A 19,995-nucleotide genomic window follows, 5' to 3' on the forward strand; every position below is an offset into this window, starting at 1 on the left:
CATAGTATCTACTCACTACTCATCATATTGCTTAAAAATTCTTATTATGGCTACTTTTTAACCACTGTCTTTCTACTGTCCCTTCATGGAATTTTCTGTAATATATTCTAATTAAATTTCTTGTTTATCAAAGATTACTTTTTTAGAAAGCTTTTTTTAAGCTTTACAAAATTCAAGACAGCTTTTTCTAAATTTGGGGAAAAGTATGGATAAAAAATACTGTAGTGGACAGTTATTTTGAAGATAATAAGATATAGTAGCATTGTTGATTTCCTATTACCTTGTTTTGAAGTCTTGTTATCATTTTTACTGTTTTATTTTGATTGGCTTTCTTCTGTTTTATTTTGCTTGGTTTTATTTTCTTTAAAATAAAGGAAAATATAGTGTAATGTCCTTAAGCCAGGCATGTTAGTGCATGCCTGTGACTTTAGTACTGCAGGAGGTTCAGGCAGGAAGGCTGAAGGTGTGGGCCCAGCATGGGCAACTTAGCTGTCCCGTGTCTAAAAACAAAAAAATACAAAGCACTGCAGTTGTAGCTCAGAGCTGAGGCTCCCAGTATCACCAAAAAAACAAAACAAAAAAGTGTCCTTCGTATCATCTCTCCCAGTCCATATAATGTTCCATGAGACAAATATTTTTGAGACTTTAGTAGTAGTACGAGCACTATTTATCCTAATGAACTGATAGATACTTTTTATCTCTAACAATAGCAAATGATTTTATTTGTATTTTTCTGACAGCCAGGAATCTCAAAGACAAACCTGAGATTCAGTCATAACTTTTATACTTTTATACTTGACAAATTTTATTTCTTATCCTAACTCCCTAATTCTAAACTTCTTAATTTTATATTTTATTTCAAATTTAAAGTTTTGATAAAAATACTTTACTTCCACATAATTTAAGTGAGCTGCCTACCTGCATTTTGAAAGTGAATCGTGTACAAACAAAGTCAGAACTAAACAAAGGTCCACGTCCCTAGTATTCCAGAAGACCTTAACAATTACGGTAAATTTTAAAAGCCATCATGATAAGCTGCACCAAATACCTGTCAGGTGTTATTCTATCAGTTATGCTATACATTAGAGACCTGCAAGTGGCCAAGGAGGTAGTAACTAAAATGCTGGATACAGCACCACACCCCCTACACTTCTTCAGCCACCGAATGAAACAAATGTATTTACTGAGTGATCATAATGTGCTACAAGTGGTCTTACAATAGAACATGTTAACTTTTCTACAATCAAAGTATTCTGTAAACACTGAACACACAGGTGTAGCTAAGTGGTTTTCTGACTATGGAAAACATTCTGACATACTGGAGTGACAAAACAAGAGAAAAGTAAGAATTACTAATCTTAAATGATCTCTAGAATATTAAGATCTACAATAGAAGGATAGAAAAATGAAAATATAGGATGAGTAGTGAATCAGTTATTAATTTCAGTGAAATAATGTTTAAGCTCTAAAACTGACCTTCCCCTGTATCTACTGTAATTAACTAATTAACTATATTTTATATGGTGGTATTTTGAAGCACATTATTCAATGCTGACTTTTCTGTACTGAGTTAATGTTATTAGTGACCTTAAAGCAGTAACTGTAAAATTTCCATGTCAATTACTTAAGTATTGTTTCTTTTGTCACTTCTGACCCCCCTGCCAAAATTATAAACCACACCATCCTCCGATTCTAGCAGAAAAAGAATACACTAAAAATAAGGGCCACACAACACGAACGGTGAGACAGGCTTCGGGCTTGGGAAGTACTAGGATGTTCCCTCCTCCACGTCAGCTGAGTGACTATCCTATAACTCTGCTACCAACTTTTCACCTCTCTTTATCTCTCGTTTGCCTCTGGACTGATCTTTATGTAAATTTCTTGCCAGAAAACAAGGCAAAAAAAAAAAAAAGTGAATCGATTTGAGTTCCTTTATTTCTTTTCCATCTCAGTCCTTCACCTCTGACTATCTTAACTTTTAGAGATAAAAAAACAGACAAATAAAAACTCTAAAGTTGCACAGTAAAGATAAAATATAACAAAATGAAAAGACAAGAAAGACCAGGCATGTAAATATTCAGTTACATCAAGTTTAAATATTTCTATGTATGTAAAGGAAGTTTGGTTTATTTTTATTGGAGGAAGAGAAACATGAAAATTGCTTCCTCTAAAAGTTACAGATCTGGAAATCTCTTTAGAGCTAATGTGGTATAAACTAATTTAAAAACAAAAGAGTTTTAAGGTAATTTTTCCTTCTTAAGATTCACAGATTTTTGTCAGAAGTAATCTCTTTAAAAAAGGAAAATCAGCCAAAGGCATTGACATTATGGGAAAAATTACAGACTTGAGGTCCAGACATCTTTTGTTCATCAAAGTGAGTTCTATAAAGGAAAAACTGAAACTTTATCAAATCATGCAAAGACAAAACTTTTGAAGAAGTAGCAGACAATACGGACACTGCTACCCTGTTAGCTCTGAGTGACAGACTGTGCATAGCTCTCCAGATGGTGCCCATTTAACGTTACCTGTCTACATGGCGATTAGGAGTTGGCTTAAAAGCAGCAGCGGCATCCACTTGGTCTGCATGGGGCCCTCTCATGTTGTTACTGGATGAATACATGTCAGCTGGAGAATACTCTGATACGCTGGAATGCTAAGAGACAGGGAAGGGAAGATTAAAGAACCACCAAGGCCATTTACAGAACCATCAAATAAGCTTCATTCACATCACTCAACAAGAATTCTCCACTAAATACAAATGGTTTTCATTTTCAAATGACTGTCCATTGTGCAACGAAATTATGAAATAGGGCTGGTGTCTTCTGGTCAGAAGATCCTATATAAGAAAAGTAATAGTGCAAAGGCTAAGTCTTAATTCTACAAATAACCACATAGAAAAGCAGTAACTTCCTTCATGAGAAATTTCAGGAATAGATGACTTAGTATTGCACAGACTTTATAACCCTGATATAAAATAAAATTGGTGATAGGAAGAAAAACTCTTTTTGTTCCTTACATTTAAGAAACACACTTACGGTACTCTAGTAACGTGAGTGTTGTCACCTGGGAATCCTTTGAACTCTTATTAATTGGACTTACAGTCCAATTTTCTAACCCAGAACATCATTTACATTTTTATAAATGGCAGCACTATTATCAGGTAGACTGTAAAGGGAAGGACCAAAGGCCACAAGTACATGGAATGTGACAGTGAAACACCAAGAATAAGACAGTGCTGGAATCATGTCTTCTCTACAGAATAAGACAGTGCTGGAATCATGTCTTCTCTACAGAATAAGACAGTGCTGGAATCACGTCTTCTCTACAGTTAACACAATCCAGACATGGATTCATGGGGTGCTCCTGAGAGAAGGGACTGGGATTTGTGAGTTCTTCCAGCATCATGGTTTCAGAGTTATAGAGGCCAAGTGCTCACAGGGCAAGAAAAAAGAACAAAAATGTCACATACAGAATACATATGGTTTCCTTACATAAATGAACTACAGGAAATGGATAGTAGATGCTAAAACATTTGAATTCCTTGGTATTTCAACTGTTTATGAATTCCTTGGGGCAAAATATTTAAAATTGGAAAGTTTCAGAAAAGACTTGGCTAGATAGCTACTACAGTTAATCATAATGAAGTAAGGCTGAATTAATCCAGACAGAGTAGATGGTGTGTCCCCAAGGCCCAGCACTGATGAAAAACACCCACGCTACACTCTTCCCCGGAAACGCACAGCAGGATGCTATGCTGCCCTTTACACACACAGATCCTAATAGACAATTTTCAGTCATTTAAATATCTCAGCCCATCATAATTCAGTTTATCCTTTACCTTGGAGTGAATACACACTAAATTTGATTAGACAGTTCTGTCATTGCAGTGTGTTCCAAAGGGGGCCAAGAAACTATATGAGTCATTCCCACCCTTTACCTAATTCCGAACACAGCCCAGCGAGGTCAGCGCCGTGAAATCACTGGGCCCTGAGAGTGACAGGGAGCCCAGGAAGGGAGGGAGCACTGATGGCGGATGACTAACTGATGACTCTGAGGCCTGCTGCGGGGTCTGAGGAAGTCAGGACAGCGGCTACAGCCACCCACATTTCTCACTCTGCATCAATCTGCCTTTCAAGTCATATGATCCCCAGTTAACCATGTCTTGTCTTAAAAACATTTATTATAGTAGCAATAAAATATGATAAGGTCTGTTTTGTAGGGATGATTACATTTGCCATGCATTTTAAAGCACCACTAGTTGGCCTCTTTCTCAACAAAATCTCAGGGTCTAAATTCCCCTAGAATGCCTAGTAGGAGTTCTTCATTTCATTTTTTTAGACCTCTGAATAACCACTTTCATCATAAAATGGAAAACAGTTTACAATAGGAAAATGATAATTCATTATAAGGAAAGATTCTCATAATTCCTCTGCTAAAATTACTCATTCAGAAGTGAGAGCGGACAAACATACTCCGGAAGCCTAGAACACAGTTCTTTCCTTTTAGATACACAAATTGAAAAGGAACTGACAGACATAAACTTCTGAGGCATACATTATAAAGCAGGCACAGTAAAATTTGAGATATGAGTATTATAAGCAGGAAAGTTTTATGACTTGAAAGTAGCTGTTATTTAGCAACAGCAAACATATTATAATTTCATGAATGATTACATTTTTCCCCCCTAGAAAGGGCGCTCTCTGCATGGGAAGAAAACCCACAGTGATGAGGTGCAGTCAAGGACATACCCTTGCCAACTGCGCTCAGTGGTGAGATCATTTCAATTACACACAGAGGGAAGGGCCTCTGTGGACACCTCCTCTTCCCCGTCAGAGCCGCGGGAAAGAATAATTATGCTAGGAAAGATAGTAACTTCAGAGCAGTATGTTGGCTTTTTTAAATTCAGGACTTAAAAATTTTTTTTTTCTATTTTACTGTCCCAAGAACAGTGCCTCAAGGGACCAATTTTAAGAAATTTACTTTACATTAATGCTTCTCCTTAAAACTGGCCACAGAATGCGATCTGCTATGGTTTACTAAGTGATTCCTTCATATCATGTTTGGGCACATTACAAATACCTATGGCAATATGAGCAAATGAACTTAAGGAATTAATAAATAGAATGAATGGAACTTCAGGAGCATAATTTACTGTTTCATTTTCAAGCTAGACCTCATTTATCTAATTCCCCATATTCTGATCATCAGAATTTGTAGTTGGCTCAGCTTTAATTAGTGCTCAATTTTCTTTTCCAATGGGATAAAAGGAGTCAAGAAAAGTCACTTTTAGGGAATATGACAAGATAATATACTCAAATTTTATTCTTTGTATTTGCTCCCCAAATTAGTTATACTCTAAACCTTATTAAATATTTCAAAGGTACAGTACACTTTATGATTTTCTGAGGATATAATTTGAAGACGAGAACAGAAAAAGCTTTTGGGCCTCCAACCAGGCTGACAAGACTCTAGAACTAGACAAAGAAGAAGTAGGAAGAGGAGGAGGAGGAGAGGAAGACAGGAAGGAAGAGGGAAGGAAGGAAGAGGAGGAGTGGGAAAAAAAAAACCTGGAAAGTATAATAAAAGGAGGGGAAAAGGGGAAGAAACGAGCTAAGGGGCAGCAGACAACTCCAGCCAGGGAAAGGAATATACAAAAAGGTGAAGTCACTGGAGCGAGGGGAGTGTGGCAGCCTGATGTGAATGGCACAGGCTGAGCAGTGAACAGGACAACAGGGGCAACTGTCACAGCAGGGAGGAGACAGGAAGCTGGGCAGCCAGAGAGGGTGACGCTCAGTCACTGATTCCAGGAAAGCTTCAGGGCAACGAGAGCTCCCAACCCCAAGGACAAGAGAACGCACATGACTGCACAGCCTACAAGAGATGCTGTACCTCTGTGGACAATCTTTTCATGTCCTGTTTGCGCTGATGCTCTGCCACGTTTGCCACAGACTCTGCCAGGTGATACAGGTCTTGCTCCTTTGGGGTTCCCAGGAAGTTCAGCATCGGGGGCTCCCAGCCATGGCGGAACCGCGGAACATAGGGTGGAATAAACTGTTCTTTTGGCCACTCTGCTCTGTAGGTTGTATGAACAATAATGTTACCTGTGCTCACAACTGCCTTCAGTGAGGCCAGTCATTAAAATAAAATACCACTCAAATTCATTGCACGCCTCGTCTTCCTTCTGAAAACACATTTACAAACATATTTCACAGCGCTAAAATGCAACAGAGATTCAATTTTACATGGTCACAGTCTTCATTAAATTCAACTCTTCAACCTGAGTTTTCTTACAATCTGTGTGGGACAGAAATATGGTAAGTACTGAAAGCACAAGCTTCTCCAGGACCTAAAGTAGTTTCAGATTCTGATTATCCCCTTCGCTACGCTCCATCAGTAAGCCCCCTGATATTAACGGATATTATTCAAAAGAGGAAAACAAGCAGACATATTATTAAGGTTCATTTTTTAAATTTTGAAATTCCCTTGAAGGAAGGGAACAGATGACCAATTTTATAAATTAAATGTATCAACTCAGTTTTAATCAGTCAACTAATCTGTAATCATAATCACTACCTATTCATCATCTCATGGCTGACACAGACATTTTCCACAAGCTTCTCATCACTTGTGAACAACAATAGCTACGGCAGGAATTAACGCTTTGCTTCTGCTACCCAGTGTGCTGCTTCATCTTTCATACATGACTGAATTCTTCAAGCTGTATTTCTACTATGACGAGATGAAACATGTTATTCAGACTATAACATTACCTCAACAGTTTTTTCCTTTGTAACGTTTTCAAATCAGTACATTCATTTCCTCATGTTCTCCATCAGGATCTGAAATGACCCTTTTCTCACATGGGGAGCTAATAATATATTTCCTTTTGAGGTAGTATATGAATTAGTCTATAATTTTTAGATTAGCCCATCCAAAAGTCTTGGGAATACAAAGTTCTCTAAGTGACTAAGTGATTATGTGAGCAATTTATTTTAAATAGTGAAGTAAAATATTTGAATAAATGAACAAGCCAAAATTATTTATCTGCATATGAAATTAGAAATATTTTATAACTTGCCTTGGTACCCAATGCTTGTTACCCAACTGTCCTTCTTAATCACTTCACTGACAAACCATACAATTCTAAAAATTATCCACTGTTCTTTGCCCATGCTAGTGCGTCTGTCCCAGCCTCTATTACAATATTAGAGGCATCACTGCTCCAGGTATTTTTGGCTGTGGCCATGCTGGACTAGCTACCCAGTGATGCTGTAAGATGGGAATGTGATGATGTCGATCTCATGTGCACACAGCCACTGGTTCTCCTCGCCACAGGCAGCCAGGCTCCCGCCCCTCGGCATCGCCATGGAAGCTTCAGAGCCCAGCTCGTTTCTCCCTGGTGCGTCACTCAACACCACTCCTCCCCTGGCCACCCTCATTCACTACCCAAAGCCCCGGCGCTAGCTAAACCCTCAGCACTCTCCATGCTTTGGACTTTGCTACTTTATGCCTTCCCACCTGTCCCTTCTCTCTCTTGCATACAGTCCTCTCCCTGCTAAGTATGTGTGGGCATTCTTCTCATCCTGAGGAGAGACAGCTTAATAAAAGAATTACAAACACTGACACAAGAGCCAATTGGTCTAGTTTCATAGTCTCATTCTGTTACTTGTAAGTTGTGTGACATCGGAGAAAATACTTAACCTCTCTGGGCTTCACTTTCTTCATCTGTAAAACAAAGATAATAACAGGACCTCCCTAAAGCATATGGGAGAGCATACAGCAAACTCTGTTTTAATTATATACACATAATTAAAATATGTATATGTATATGTGTATGCAAGTGCATATAAATCTGTATCACTGATATTATCTGTTGATTTTAAGTACTAGTTTTCCCACGAAATCTTGTAACCATGCTCTCCACATCTTCCTCCTGGCTGCCCCATCTCGTCAACCAGCCTCATTCTGCTGAAGACTCGCTCCTGGAACTTGCATACACTTCCATCCCCTTCTCTAGACTTCAAGCTTTATGTTTAGGCTTATTTATCCTGTAACACCTCATCTTTCATACATAGAAAGTTAAACAAATATCTTACTAGGTCAGTGAACTACCCAAAGAACAATGCTTACAGCATGTAGCCATTAAGGGCAGAATTCATATATGCTTACCTGGATTTTGTCCAAGCTTCACCCAGTGATACCCACAGCTGCCGTTCTTCTGTGCTGACAGCATAATTCAAAAAGTCAATTGTGTCCTTATTCAGCAGGGGGCTAAGTACTGAACTAGCCAGCTCAGGACCTCCTGTCGCCTGCACCACCTAGAAGGATAATAAATCATTTTTTTAGCATGATAAAACCCCATGTCAAAACAAGCACTGCTTTTATATACTCAGATTAAATTCTGGTGATGTGTAATATACAACCAAATGAAAAACAGCACAGAAAATTCACCTGTCTATCCCAAAAGTAGTTTAAATTCTAAAAGGCAAATGCATACTTTAACAACACACACACCCCATCTACCTATTGGTTCCAGATGACTGTATGCTCCCCAAAATTATTAATGGCTATGCAGAGAATTCTGCATCAGCTGACTTTATTTTTTCATATATATGAATATGGAAATCTACTATGCCAAAACTCAAAAAAATATGGTTCCAGAAATCCGACTTTAATACTCTTGAGAGAAATGAGCTTCAAATTTAAGTCCCTTGCTGTGCCTATTCAGACATATAAAACTCAAAGTCAGGAGAAAGAGGTCAGAAGAATGTAAATTCTACTCTAAATATATGCCATTCCCTGGCCCCCTGCGAGTTTAATTCTAGGAGATTTTTCTGATTTAACTGGATGATTTAACAACCAGCAGAAACAAGCAGGTGCAACTCCCTGATAAGCAAAATGGTAGATGGATGTCCAAAACCTGTCTGAATTTGCTTCTCAGGAGCTATCTGCTGGCTGAAGAATGGTAGTTATCTCCTAGAGTGGAAACCAGATGCTTTATAGAATCTCACTTTTCAGAGACATGCCATAAAAAGAAGGGACTTGTATTTTGGACAGCTATAGATCAAGAGTCAGGTTCTCATGCATCATCCAGGTGTTGCAGGCAGCCCTTGTTTACGCCTCCACGTATTTGCACATGCTGTCCACAGTTAACCAGAAAGCCCTTGCTCCATCAGTCAGAAGCCTCCTCAGATACCAGCTCTTCTGGGAAACCTTTCTTTACCCCACAGTGCAACCCTGGATACATAGTCTCCCACCTTCCCTTCTCAGAAGAATTTACCACACTAGTAACAGATTACATTGCCAGTTACAGCTTAGTTTTCAGTTTTCCTCTCACTTGAGGGTCAGAACTAAGACTTACTTGACTTTGAACTATAGGAAAAAAGTACTAAGGGAACAAAGGAAAACAAATTAAAGAAAAGGTGGTAACAGGCTGATTCTTTTGACAGCAAAACCTACCCTGATATCTGGCCCATTAAATTTTAATGTCCAAACCCTATAAGCATTTTCTGAAAACATATAGAGATGACAAAGAGAGAAATATTTTTTTTTAAAAAAAAAGGAATAGAAGAATATTACAACCTTTGTAGGAAAAGTAAGTGAAATAAACAAAAGCACGTAAAAGCCTATGGCTATCATTCACTCTAGAGTGGGTGTGGGCATAACATAATGGTATAATGAGAAATTCATGGAACCATAGATTAGATACAAAATGTCCCCCAAAGTCTCATGGTTCAGAAGCAGGACTTTTAGAAGGTGACTGGATCGTGGGGGCATGGATTAGCCCATCAGTGAGTTTGTAGCTCACTATGCTGTTTAGACATGGAGCCCATTTGGAAGATGTGTGAAAGAGAAGCCCTGGAATGCTAAAAGCTAAGCTGGATGGATGTGTCTGCTCAGAGCTCAGAAGCTGAGAATGATGAGAAGAATGAGGATGGTGAGAGCAACCTTAGGAGGTTTTAGTTAGGAATGAGGATTCTATGAGAAAATGGACCACAGGTCATGCATATTTCACACTGGCAAAGATTTTGTCTACATTTACTCATGTTCTAAAATCGCATCATGCTGAATTCAAAGGTGCTGGACTAATTGATTTGGCACAGGAAACTGCAAAGCAGCCCGAAGTTTAGGCTATGGCACTGGTCCTGCTGACTGAATTTTACCAGGTTTATAGTGATAACCAGGAGCAAAAAAAGCAGAGCCAAATGGTGGGAAACTTGTTGAGAAATGAAGCCCCTGCAAACTGAGGAAAGGAAACTGTGGTTTCTAAATAGGAAAGCACTGAAAAGAAGCTAAGTACTTTGTAGGAAGATAATAGGAAAGATGGCCTGCAGGCATCTGAGGAATCAGCAAAACCGCATACATCACACACACAAAGGTGTAAAAGTGTAAACATTTCCAACAAGAAGAGAGACCCTGGATCTCCTGCTCCAGAAGAGCCACAGAGAAAACGAGTGCTTTGGGTCTCACTTCACTGTGCACGGTCATGCCACTCAGAGACCACTGCAACCGTAATAGTTCAGTAGGTCCAGGCTACTGGTTAAGTTGGCAAAAGACCGGTTCACCCATGTGGTTCTGGGTTCTTAGGTATGCAGAATGCAAGAGCTATGAGGTCATGGAAGCTTGCATTCAGATCTGAAAGGAAGACCTGGGAGACCAAGCAAGGTGTACCTTAAAGGGCAATGCACACAACTGTGAGAGTACAGTGAAGGTGCAGTGGAGACCTCAGGCATTTGGAGATCCCAGAAATGTGGCGTGTCCACTAAGAAAACTTCGTGCAGTGAATGGAGCCAGCCCAAGAGAAAGGTCACGTGGGCTGCCACCAGCAAGGCCATGGGGGCAGGACTTTCCAAGCCTTCTGAAGTTCACATCTGGTCACAAGTTGGCCTGGGTAGCTGCCACACAGCTACAGGATTTAATGCCTGCACTGTAGGCTTTTGATCTTGCTTTGGTCTGTGACTTCCTTTTGTAATGAAAATGTTTACCTTGTATCATTTATTGTATGCTGCAAGTGTTTTAACTTTCTTTTTAATTTTTACAGGGGCTCACAGCCAACCATTTGTCTTGGATTTCAAAGGAGACTTCAGATTTAAAATTTTCTGCAATGTGAGATCTGTTAAGTCTTTGGTAACTTTTAAAGATACAGTAATTGCATTTTGTAAAATGAGATGAACTTGATTGAGTCTTTTGAGGGGAAGGGCAGAATGTTAGGTTCAAATCTAAAATATTCTTCAAAAAGTCTCACGGTTCAGAGGGGGGATTTCTGGAAGGTAACTGGATCACAGGGATACTACACTCAGTGAATTAATCAACTGATGAGTATAGTTCCCTGAGGAGTTTATAGCTGATTATGCTATTCCAAAATGGGACCTGATCAGAAGAGAAAGGGAGTCACCAGGAAGGGTGTATTTTTTTTGTATTCCTGGCTCCTTCTGTCTCTCTTATCTGCCATAATATGGCAAGATTCCTCTGCCAAGGCCTTCTATATGTAGCTGACTGACCATGGACAGAACCCACTGAAACTGTGAACCAAAATAAAGCTCTCTTCCTTTAAGCCGCAGCTGTTGCGTATTTTTTTTTGCCAGTGATGGGGAAGTTACTAACATACTACCCAACTGTGAATTGTTCCCAACGAATCATTTAATAACTATCAAAAATTATACCACAACCAAAAAATATGTATGTCCAAAAGAGAGATTTCTAGGGGTGAAAATGCAGTGTGTCACATCATTAGACCTGGCACACAGTAGGTGAGCCCAAGGCTTCTAACTGTTCTCTGGCATCAGTTCTCCTCTTCCTTTTGAAAGGAACCACCTGTACCAGATGATACGGACCACCTAGCAGCTAGGTATGGCTGCATGAGGAAGGTCAGTTCTAACTGGATATGGAGGAAACTGTTCAAGTTTGGAGTTACTTAAAGAGAAAGTTGTTTACCCTAGCCTTTCTCTGACTTTGTATGGCTCTTACAAGGACAAGGAGGCAAGCTGGCTTCCAGTTTATCCTGTTGGAAATATTTTATTTGGCCTCCTTACTCTAATGGTCTCATTGTGTTTCCTCTCCTCACTTGCTGCCTCTTCTCAATCTTATTTGCTGACTGACTCAACCAGTCAGTTTTACTCTCTCAGTACAGTCACTCCTTTAGTGACATCAACTAATGCCTTTGATATGCATGATTCTCAAGTGGTCACATCCAGGCTTAGTTTTGCTTTTATTTTTTTATTTTTTGTCTTTTTCGTTTTTATCGGTACCAGGGATCGAACCCACGACTGCCTGCTTGCAAGGCAGGCGCTTATGCCGCTGAGCTAAATCCCTAGCCCCTAGTTTTGCTTTTAGATTCCAAATTCATACATCTAATTACCAATTCAATATTGCCCCTCTGGATGCAACTCGATTTTGCCATGTCAAAAATCAAATTCTTCATCTTATTTGAAAATCCTCTTCTAACCACAGCTTTCTCCACCTGGAAGATCACTTCACCCCACTCTGAGGTGAAACACCCTGGGGGCACTGCAGTTTCCGCACAGCAGCATGTCTAATCAAGGAATTATGCAATTATTCACAATACTGGCTGTCCCTCCATACCACAATGAAAGTAGCCAAAGGGTAAGAATTTTCACCTGTTTTGCTCCTCCTGAGCTACTATAATACCAAACACATAGGTTCTCAATTATTATTTGCTGAATACATACATAAGCGAATAAATGGCTCAGAAGACAGAAGAAAACCTCAGTGAAAACGATTTTTGGGTCCTATGTAACCACAAGCAGCCAAACCATCCTTCCAGCATAGAACTTATGTGATTAGGACAAAAATGTCCACATACCTCAAGCCCGTGTATAAAACACACTGGCATGTACTGATGAGAAGACGAGTTCTTCCATCTCAAATACAGCGAGGTTTTTGCCTGTCTGTCTGTCTTCCTGCCATTCAACACCAGGGAACAAATCTTAGGCCTTGACACGGTAAGAAAATGCTCTACCACTGAGCCACAGGCCCAGTCCTAAATCAGGTGCTCGAACTGATGACTGCCAAAATTCTTTTAAACTCTTAAATTTCACCTTCTCGGGGCTTACAAAGATGTAAGAGAAATAATATCATGAAAGTAATAAAGAAAGCCTATCTAGATAATCCAGACAGACACTTGGGATGGACAAACATATTGATAAGTTAATAAAATCTCACCATATTTAATGGAGTAAACAAAAAGTGAACCAAATCTGAAGCACTGGGGTTCTGGATATGAGACTTCAATTTGGCCTGTAACATTAAGAAAACAAATATGTTACAATGATGTAATAAGCAAAGGAAGGAAACTCAAAGAGTTCTGATGTAGACTCAAAGGAAGAGTTCTTTACGATCAATTTCACTTTGGTATATTCATTAGCATGGAATGAGTTATGAGAGGTTAGCACTGAAAAAAGTATCATCATTACTTTTTACTAAGATATATATGTTGTATAATTTTTGATCTAATTAAAAGCCAATCAAAATGCACATTCAAAAATATCAGTAAGACAATTTTATTTCTTAATTTATAAGACATTCTGCCCCAGTCTTTGATTTTCAAATTTATTTTATGCAATCATATACATATATATATATTTTTTTTCACCTACCAAAAGGTTAAATCCATGTTTAAACTTCTGGAAGCAGTCAACAAACTCATCAGGAGGTGGAGGTTTTGCTCTCAGCGTTAAAACACCCTCTAATGAAATAAATAGGTATAGGTGAGAACAATTCCAATGAACTGCATTAAATAAAAAATAAAAATCACATTCATAACTGAAAAATTTGACCCTTACATCAGACTTACTACCTCTTCTACCACATCTCATAGTGTGACTGCAACAAATTATAAAGATTTACAGTGTGAATAGAATTCCTTCACCCTTCGGCCTTCCTAAAATCTCAGTCAATCAATAAGTAAGTACTCTAGCCCAAGGGCCCATTACTGTGTTTATCATTTTAAGCTACAAGTCCCTGGCTCGTGAGGGCCTTAAAATATAAACAGGACCTGAATCAGATAAATAACAAAAATCTATCAATCACATTACGAGACGAAACTGCATCTGGTTGGGAGGATGGGAAAATGTATATCTGCAAGTTGTTTCTATGTTTAACATAGAATTCTGAAAGTTTCTTCCAGAGCTATTTGGAAGAATCATCGTGGTTGAATAAAAACAACATATGGAATAAATAAATTGCATGTACAAGAAACAGCAAATAAGGTGAATCAAGATTAGTTTGTAGATGAACATGATTCTCAGAGTGAAAAGTAGGGGAACAGAAAGTGGAACTAACATGCTTTACAGTACAAGCATGAACTGGCTGACTTACAGCTTTAAGGAGGCCGTTATAGCATGCACTAGAGGAGGGCTGGGTTGCTTAGAAAGCTGGTGAAAAAAGTCATAGTTTAGCTGCTACTAATTATGAAAATGAAAAGTGGAGAAAAGCTGGGTATGGAAAATACTGAGAAAATAAACCAATGATGGGTATGAGCCAGAGAACAAAGTCAAGGAAGAATCTACAGTTCTGAATCCAGGGGACCAAGAGAAAAGTATTTCTTTATGAAGAACAGAGGAAGAACAGTGGACTGAAACACCATGACGCAGTACGTAATCTCAGTATGTGGAGGTGAGGTATGTCAGGTAAGTCCATCTGGAAGACTGCAATAACAACTTCCGTATCTATAACTGCATGCCCCTTGGGGGGGTTGAACTACTGAGCAGCAACATAGTCCAAATTTGTTGAATGTAATTTTATATATGAATATATTGCTTTGAGTTTTGTGATAATAAATTCAAATTCTTGACATTTTAAAGTATTTTAATTAGGAACCTCAATTTTTTGTTTAAAAAGGCTTAATATTTACAATAAAATAAATCCACTTGAGAGGATAGGGCAATGACCTTCTTTGATCAACACTAATTGACATTCTGTAATGAAAACTATAAACAGATGGTCTACCACCTGAACTCAAAAATCTCTGATTTAGGCAGTGCAACTCAGGATTTTGCTTCACTATTGCCAACTTGGAACCAGAAGGAGCTCTTCCCGGGGCTCATCTTACTCTCGGCCCACATCTCTGGTGCAGTCCCCAAACTAGGTAAGAGACCTTGTCTACAGCCCGCGGTGTTTTGCTGAGAAGTTCACAGGAACAGAAATTCTACCGAGTACATTACTATCAGCCACAGCACTGAACACTCTTTAGAAGAGTGCAACAGACCAACCTACCTCCTGGTCCTTTCCTTTTACTTTTCTTACTTTTCTTCCTTTTAGAAAGCTCAGAAAATGCTTCAGCAGCTTTTTGGAGTTTTGTGATAAAAAATTCAATGTCATCCAAAATATGGTTTAAGATTTGCTGGAATTAAAAATTGTAGATTAAAATACAAAAAGTAAACTTGTTTCTGCCTTAAGGCTAGTTAGTAAACAACAGAAAGTTGTATAAACAGGAAGAAAAAGGGAAAAGAAAGAAGGAAAAAGCAGGCATGAGGGCGAAAACCCCACATGCACACTTTAAGTCTGATTGCTAATTCTAAGAAAAAAACCAGAACTAAATATACCGGCGGCTACAGTCTGACTTTCAGATTTTCTTTACTTTAATTTGCTCTATTTTCGGAACCCTCAGGAAAGCATCCACACTGTCTACCCAGATTATTTTCTGTCTCTCTAATTTTCTCATAGTGTTCTCATCACACATAATGTCCAAAAGTGTGCTGTGAAAATTAAATTCCAAACTCCTTTAACTATTTGCTTCCAGATAAGCTGAGAATTAACAATATAAAATTTAATTATATTAACATCATATTTTATGGTTTTACCATAGGACATGGTCACTGTCCAAGTAAACTACAGAGAAGTAAAAAATATATCAATAGCTTATATAAAACAATACACCTATACATTTTTACCTTTTAAAATGTCATTTAACTTTTATCTTTCAAGCATTCTAAAATACACTCTTAATGATCCCTAGGGAGACATATTAAAAAGACATCTTAATTATGAATTACAAACCATGAGAAAAGAAAAACTGAGCTATTCTTCAAATCTAAAGAGTGTTTCAAGTCCTCTGTAAACTAGTTCATATGCTAATTCTTATGGGACAGTATAATTCTACCAAATAAAAAAAAAGTAATTCCAAAGGCATAATCATCAATGGAAAGAGGAAATATAATTTCCACAAAACATCTTTATTTAAATTACCTTTATTTCAGTTTATTATTCTTTTATTCTTTAAATAACAGCCAAGGACCAAAGGTCACTGCTGCACTTACCACGTCCCTGTCGATGCGGGCTGCCGTCATCTCTGGTGTTTCTTCCTGCTCGTGATACTGCCTGGGTTTCTCAACTAAGGAAGGAGAAACATCAATCTTTCACCCTACTGCTAAGACAGTACCAAAATGGACAATTAAAGCATTAAATCCAACTAAAACAGAATGCCAGCAGCATAAAGCAACACTTGTATGTAAAAATCAAAATTGTTCCAGTATCATCCTTGAGATACATCCTCGTCACCAGCAACAGATGTACGGGAGCAGAGATCACACATTAGGCCTTCTGACCTTTAAAACATCTTTTGTCCTCTCTACTCTCTCCTTTCTCCAGTGGAGTACCTGAGGAGCCAGCCCTACCTTAGGGCCCTTTAATTCTATACAGAAAAGAATATAAGTCAGCATTTCAGCCTTGAGTTCTCAAGAACTGGCTCACTACGAAGTGGGTGTGGTGGCACACGCCTGCAATCACAGTGTGATTCACGAAGCTAATGCAGGAGGATCACAAGTTTGAAGTCAGCCTAGGCTACATAGAGAGTAAAATGCTAGCCTCAACTATATAATAAGATCTTGTCTTAAAAATAAAACAAAACAAAACAACAAATGACAACAAAAAGGCCAACTGAGTTCATACATAACAAAGCAACCAATTTGTACACAAGTCAAAACTGTGACTACAATTAAATTTAGTACATTCTGAAAACAGAGTGCTTCTTAAATTCTAGTTGTAATTAAGTTAAAGTCCCACAATGTTAGGCTCATTAATTTTAAGCCATAAGCCTTAGAAGGAGAAACACCTTCAGGAATTCTCAAATTCAAGAATAAACGTCTCAAGAGCATTTCTAATGTTATAGTAGCTCGGTTGGATATATCATGCTATTAATCAGAAGGTCATTATCATGAACTTCCTGATGTCAGTTAATACCACCACTGAACATTAATATTTCATAGCAAATTAAATTTAAAATATATGGATGGAACAAGATAAACTGATCACAATTAATGAAAATATAATTCATAATAAATCATTGTGACTTATGAATTTCAATACACATAACTGCAAAAAATGTGCAAATTCTGTATTGCTCAACCTCCACTGTGCTCACATTACCCATAAATGGAACACTTGCCAACAAAAGAAAAAAGAAATCACTGAACCTTATGATACTTAATTAGTAGCTGTAACTACTTTAAGATCACTGAAATTTCTATGCAGGAAATCTTGCCAGGTAGCTGCTGTGATGGCTGGCTCCTAGCTGGCTATAGTGTACAACAGAAAGCAGGAAGATGAAAGTAAAATATAACCTCCAGGAAGGTTGGACAGGTCCCAGACATCATCTGCAAGGCAGAAGATTCTAGCACTTTGGCAGGTCCGAATGCCACCGCCACTACAACAATATCACTTCTGCAAGTCATAGAAGCTCCACCCCAGGAATTTAAAGGAGCTGGGCAAAATGAATAGCCAGAGCCTTCCAGATCAAAAAGACACTCCCTTGGGGGGCTCCCAATTAAAAACAGCCTATATCCAGACAGAAACTCATGCACCAAGTGTCGTTCTGTTTGGCCTCATAATGAGACAGAAGATCTGAAAACCTAATTTTACTGTACCTGAAACAGAAGACATTTCAGAGACTATTTTGTCACTCATCTTGGCAATTGAGTTATTTTGGCTAACTGCACTTCTGGGTATATTATCTGAGTAACATTTTACTAGATGAAAAACTAAAGATTTAAGAAATTTCAATGGGTAGGAAGCAAAGGGTAAGACTCTTCTCATTGATTCTGAACTCACTATATCATAATTTATCCCTCTATAAAATGAATACTGATCCAAACATATTTAAAAGCATTTTCAGTCATAATAATTTTTGACTCCAGTAAAATATTCTGACAGTGAAAAGTTACTCTAAGTTATATGTTGTAACTGTTTTCTTTTAAAACAACAATGCCAAATGATAGTGCAGACACAGGGTCCACCTGACAAGCTTAGCCAAGTGATACATTTCCTCTTCTCCGCGGCCAATTCCCTACCTCTGTCCTTACATCCTTGCTGTCAGCTACCACAGCTCTGTCCACGAAGGGTCAGCGCTGAGAATAATAAGAGAACGACTGGACCACAACTTAACAACAACAGAAAAACAACTTGGTCATCTTTTGTTTGGTACATACTCTACTACTATCCTTTTTAAAAATGAGTCTGTGCTTGCATGCACACTGTTCACACTCCTTGCACGGAGCTGGCACAGTACATAACATTCTAATTCCTTTTCCATGCCCTTTCCCTCCCTGTCTCCCTCCTCTCTCCATCTTTTGATCCTCATCTCATTTGAGAAACATCTATCTCTTTACATCCTATCATCTATCTTTTGTTTTGCTCTTTATTTGCATATATTTAACTATCCGTTGAATGAAACTTGCTCGCACCATTAAAAGAAAAAGAAAACTCTCATCTTAACATTACAATTATTAAATAACTTGTGTGAGGTCTTACAGAAAGTTATGGTAATTGTAGTCAAGGCTTAACTTTAAGTAAGGTTTCATTTTTAAAAATTTACTTCAACTGCAGTTCAGAAATTAGCCTCACAGTTTGAAAGCAAAAACTATAGCACACCTCAAAGTGGGTGTTCAGTAAAGACTAATTCTAGAAATACTTACAGTCCCCTTGGTCAGCTGCCCATGCAGACCAGGCTGCCACCCGACTTCTCACATCCACCTGGGTGACCATCCCAGGAGGCACAGGGGCAGGAGCTCTGGGTGGAGGCGGTATGCCAGGTTCTGCTTTGGCAATCATCCTAAAAGCAATGACAACAAACCAGTATCTTATTATCTTTATTTTACTATACAACTGTTATCTCAATTTACAGTATTAGTTCTTCAACTTTAAAAGAACTATAATAAGGGTTTCCCAATTATTCTATATTGAGTCTGTTTGCGAAGGCACATGAGACAGAAAAATACAGAAAAATTAAAATTCAGTTGAAAACTAAATTGAAATTTTTTCTGCATCTTGTGTCATTCAGAAAAGCTGTCAACCAACTGTGTTCAGTTTATATGACCTGGGATTATTTTCTCTTCAAATGCCACTCATCTGTCATAACTCTATGACTTCTCCAAAGCAGAAACCGTATCAGAGACAGACCCGGCCCAAGGGGAGAAAAGGAGGAGCAGGAACAGTCTGAAAACCCAGAGCGGGCAGGTGAGATGAGACCACAGGGCGGAGGCTGGAATAACAGACCTCCACGAACACAAGTTCTCTAAACCGAGAGGAGAAAAAAGAAAGCAAGCGATCCTGCCCGTAATTTCCTTTAAGGCCTTTACCTGAGCACCTCCGGCCGCCTCTTCTGTTTGCCTCCTTTACTGTCACTGACTGCACTTTCAATATCCTCACCAATCAGGTTTGCCTGCAAGGAGAGACAAGTTAGGTGGAAGGCTGGAGACAAAGTCTGCTCTGTGGATTTGCATAGAAAAAGGGTTATATTCAGTAACTATCTTGATGCAAAAAGAAAGTCTTTTATCTGTTTTTAAAATATCACTCTTATGTTTTTTAGTGATGAGTTTTATATTGATGGGATTCAAACATGAGATGACTTTTTAAGACAAAGCAAGACTAAAAATAATGGTACAGAATTCCAAAACAACGTAAGAGGAGATTAACATGGTTACTATATTGCATATTATCTTCCAAGTAGTTGCTCAGATTACAAGATACAGGCATGAAAAA

The 19,995-nt window shown here is 38.4% G+C and overlaps 1 protein-coding gene across 3 annotated transcripts in view; it reads right to left on the minus strand.

Annotated features, from left to right (window-relative positions):
• Eps8 (EGFR pathway substrate 8, signaling adaptor) overlaps positions 1 to 19,995 on the minus strand; it is a 169,479-nt gene that overhangs the window by 21,343 nt on the left and 128,141 nt on the right. For all 3 annotated transcript variants that reach the window (XM_003470436.5, XM_013153149.3, XM_063238268.1), the window contains 9 exons: positions 19,593 to 19,675; positions 18,930 to 19,066; positions 16,278 to 16,351; positions 15,235 to 15,361; positions 13,617 to 13,705; positions 13,183 to 13,257; positions 8,170 to 8,318; positions 5,890 to 6,073; positions 2,526 to 2,653 (listed from right to left, as the gene is read on the minus strand). In XM_003470436.5, the coding sequence (XP_003470484.2) occupies positions 2,526 to 2,653; positions 5,890 to 6,073; positions 8,170 to 8,318; positions 13,183 to 13,257; positions 13,617 to 13,705; positions 15,235 to 15,361; positions 16,278 to 16,351; positions 18,930 to 19,066; positions 19,593 to 19,675 (1,046 nt within the window). The remainder of the gene's footprint in view (positions 1 to 2,525; positions 2,654 to 5,889; positions 6,074 to 8,169; positions 8,319 to 13,182; positions 13,258 to 13,616; positions 13,706 to 15,234; positions 15,362 to 16,277; positions 16,352 to 18,929; positions 19,067 to 19,592; positions 19,676 to 19,995) is intronic.

Source organism: Cavia porcellus, unplaced genomic scaffold, assembly GCF_034190915.1.
Source record: "Cavia porcellus strain 051 isolate PalLab524CR breed Dunkin Hartley unplaced genomic scaffold, mCavPor4.1 scaffold_27, whole genome shotgun sequence".
Taxonomy (NCBI): Eukaryota; Metazoa; Chordata; class Mammalia; order Rodentia; family Caviidae; genus Cavia; species Cavia porcellus.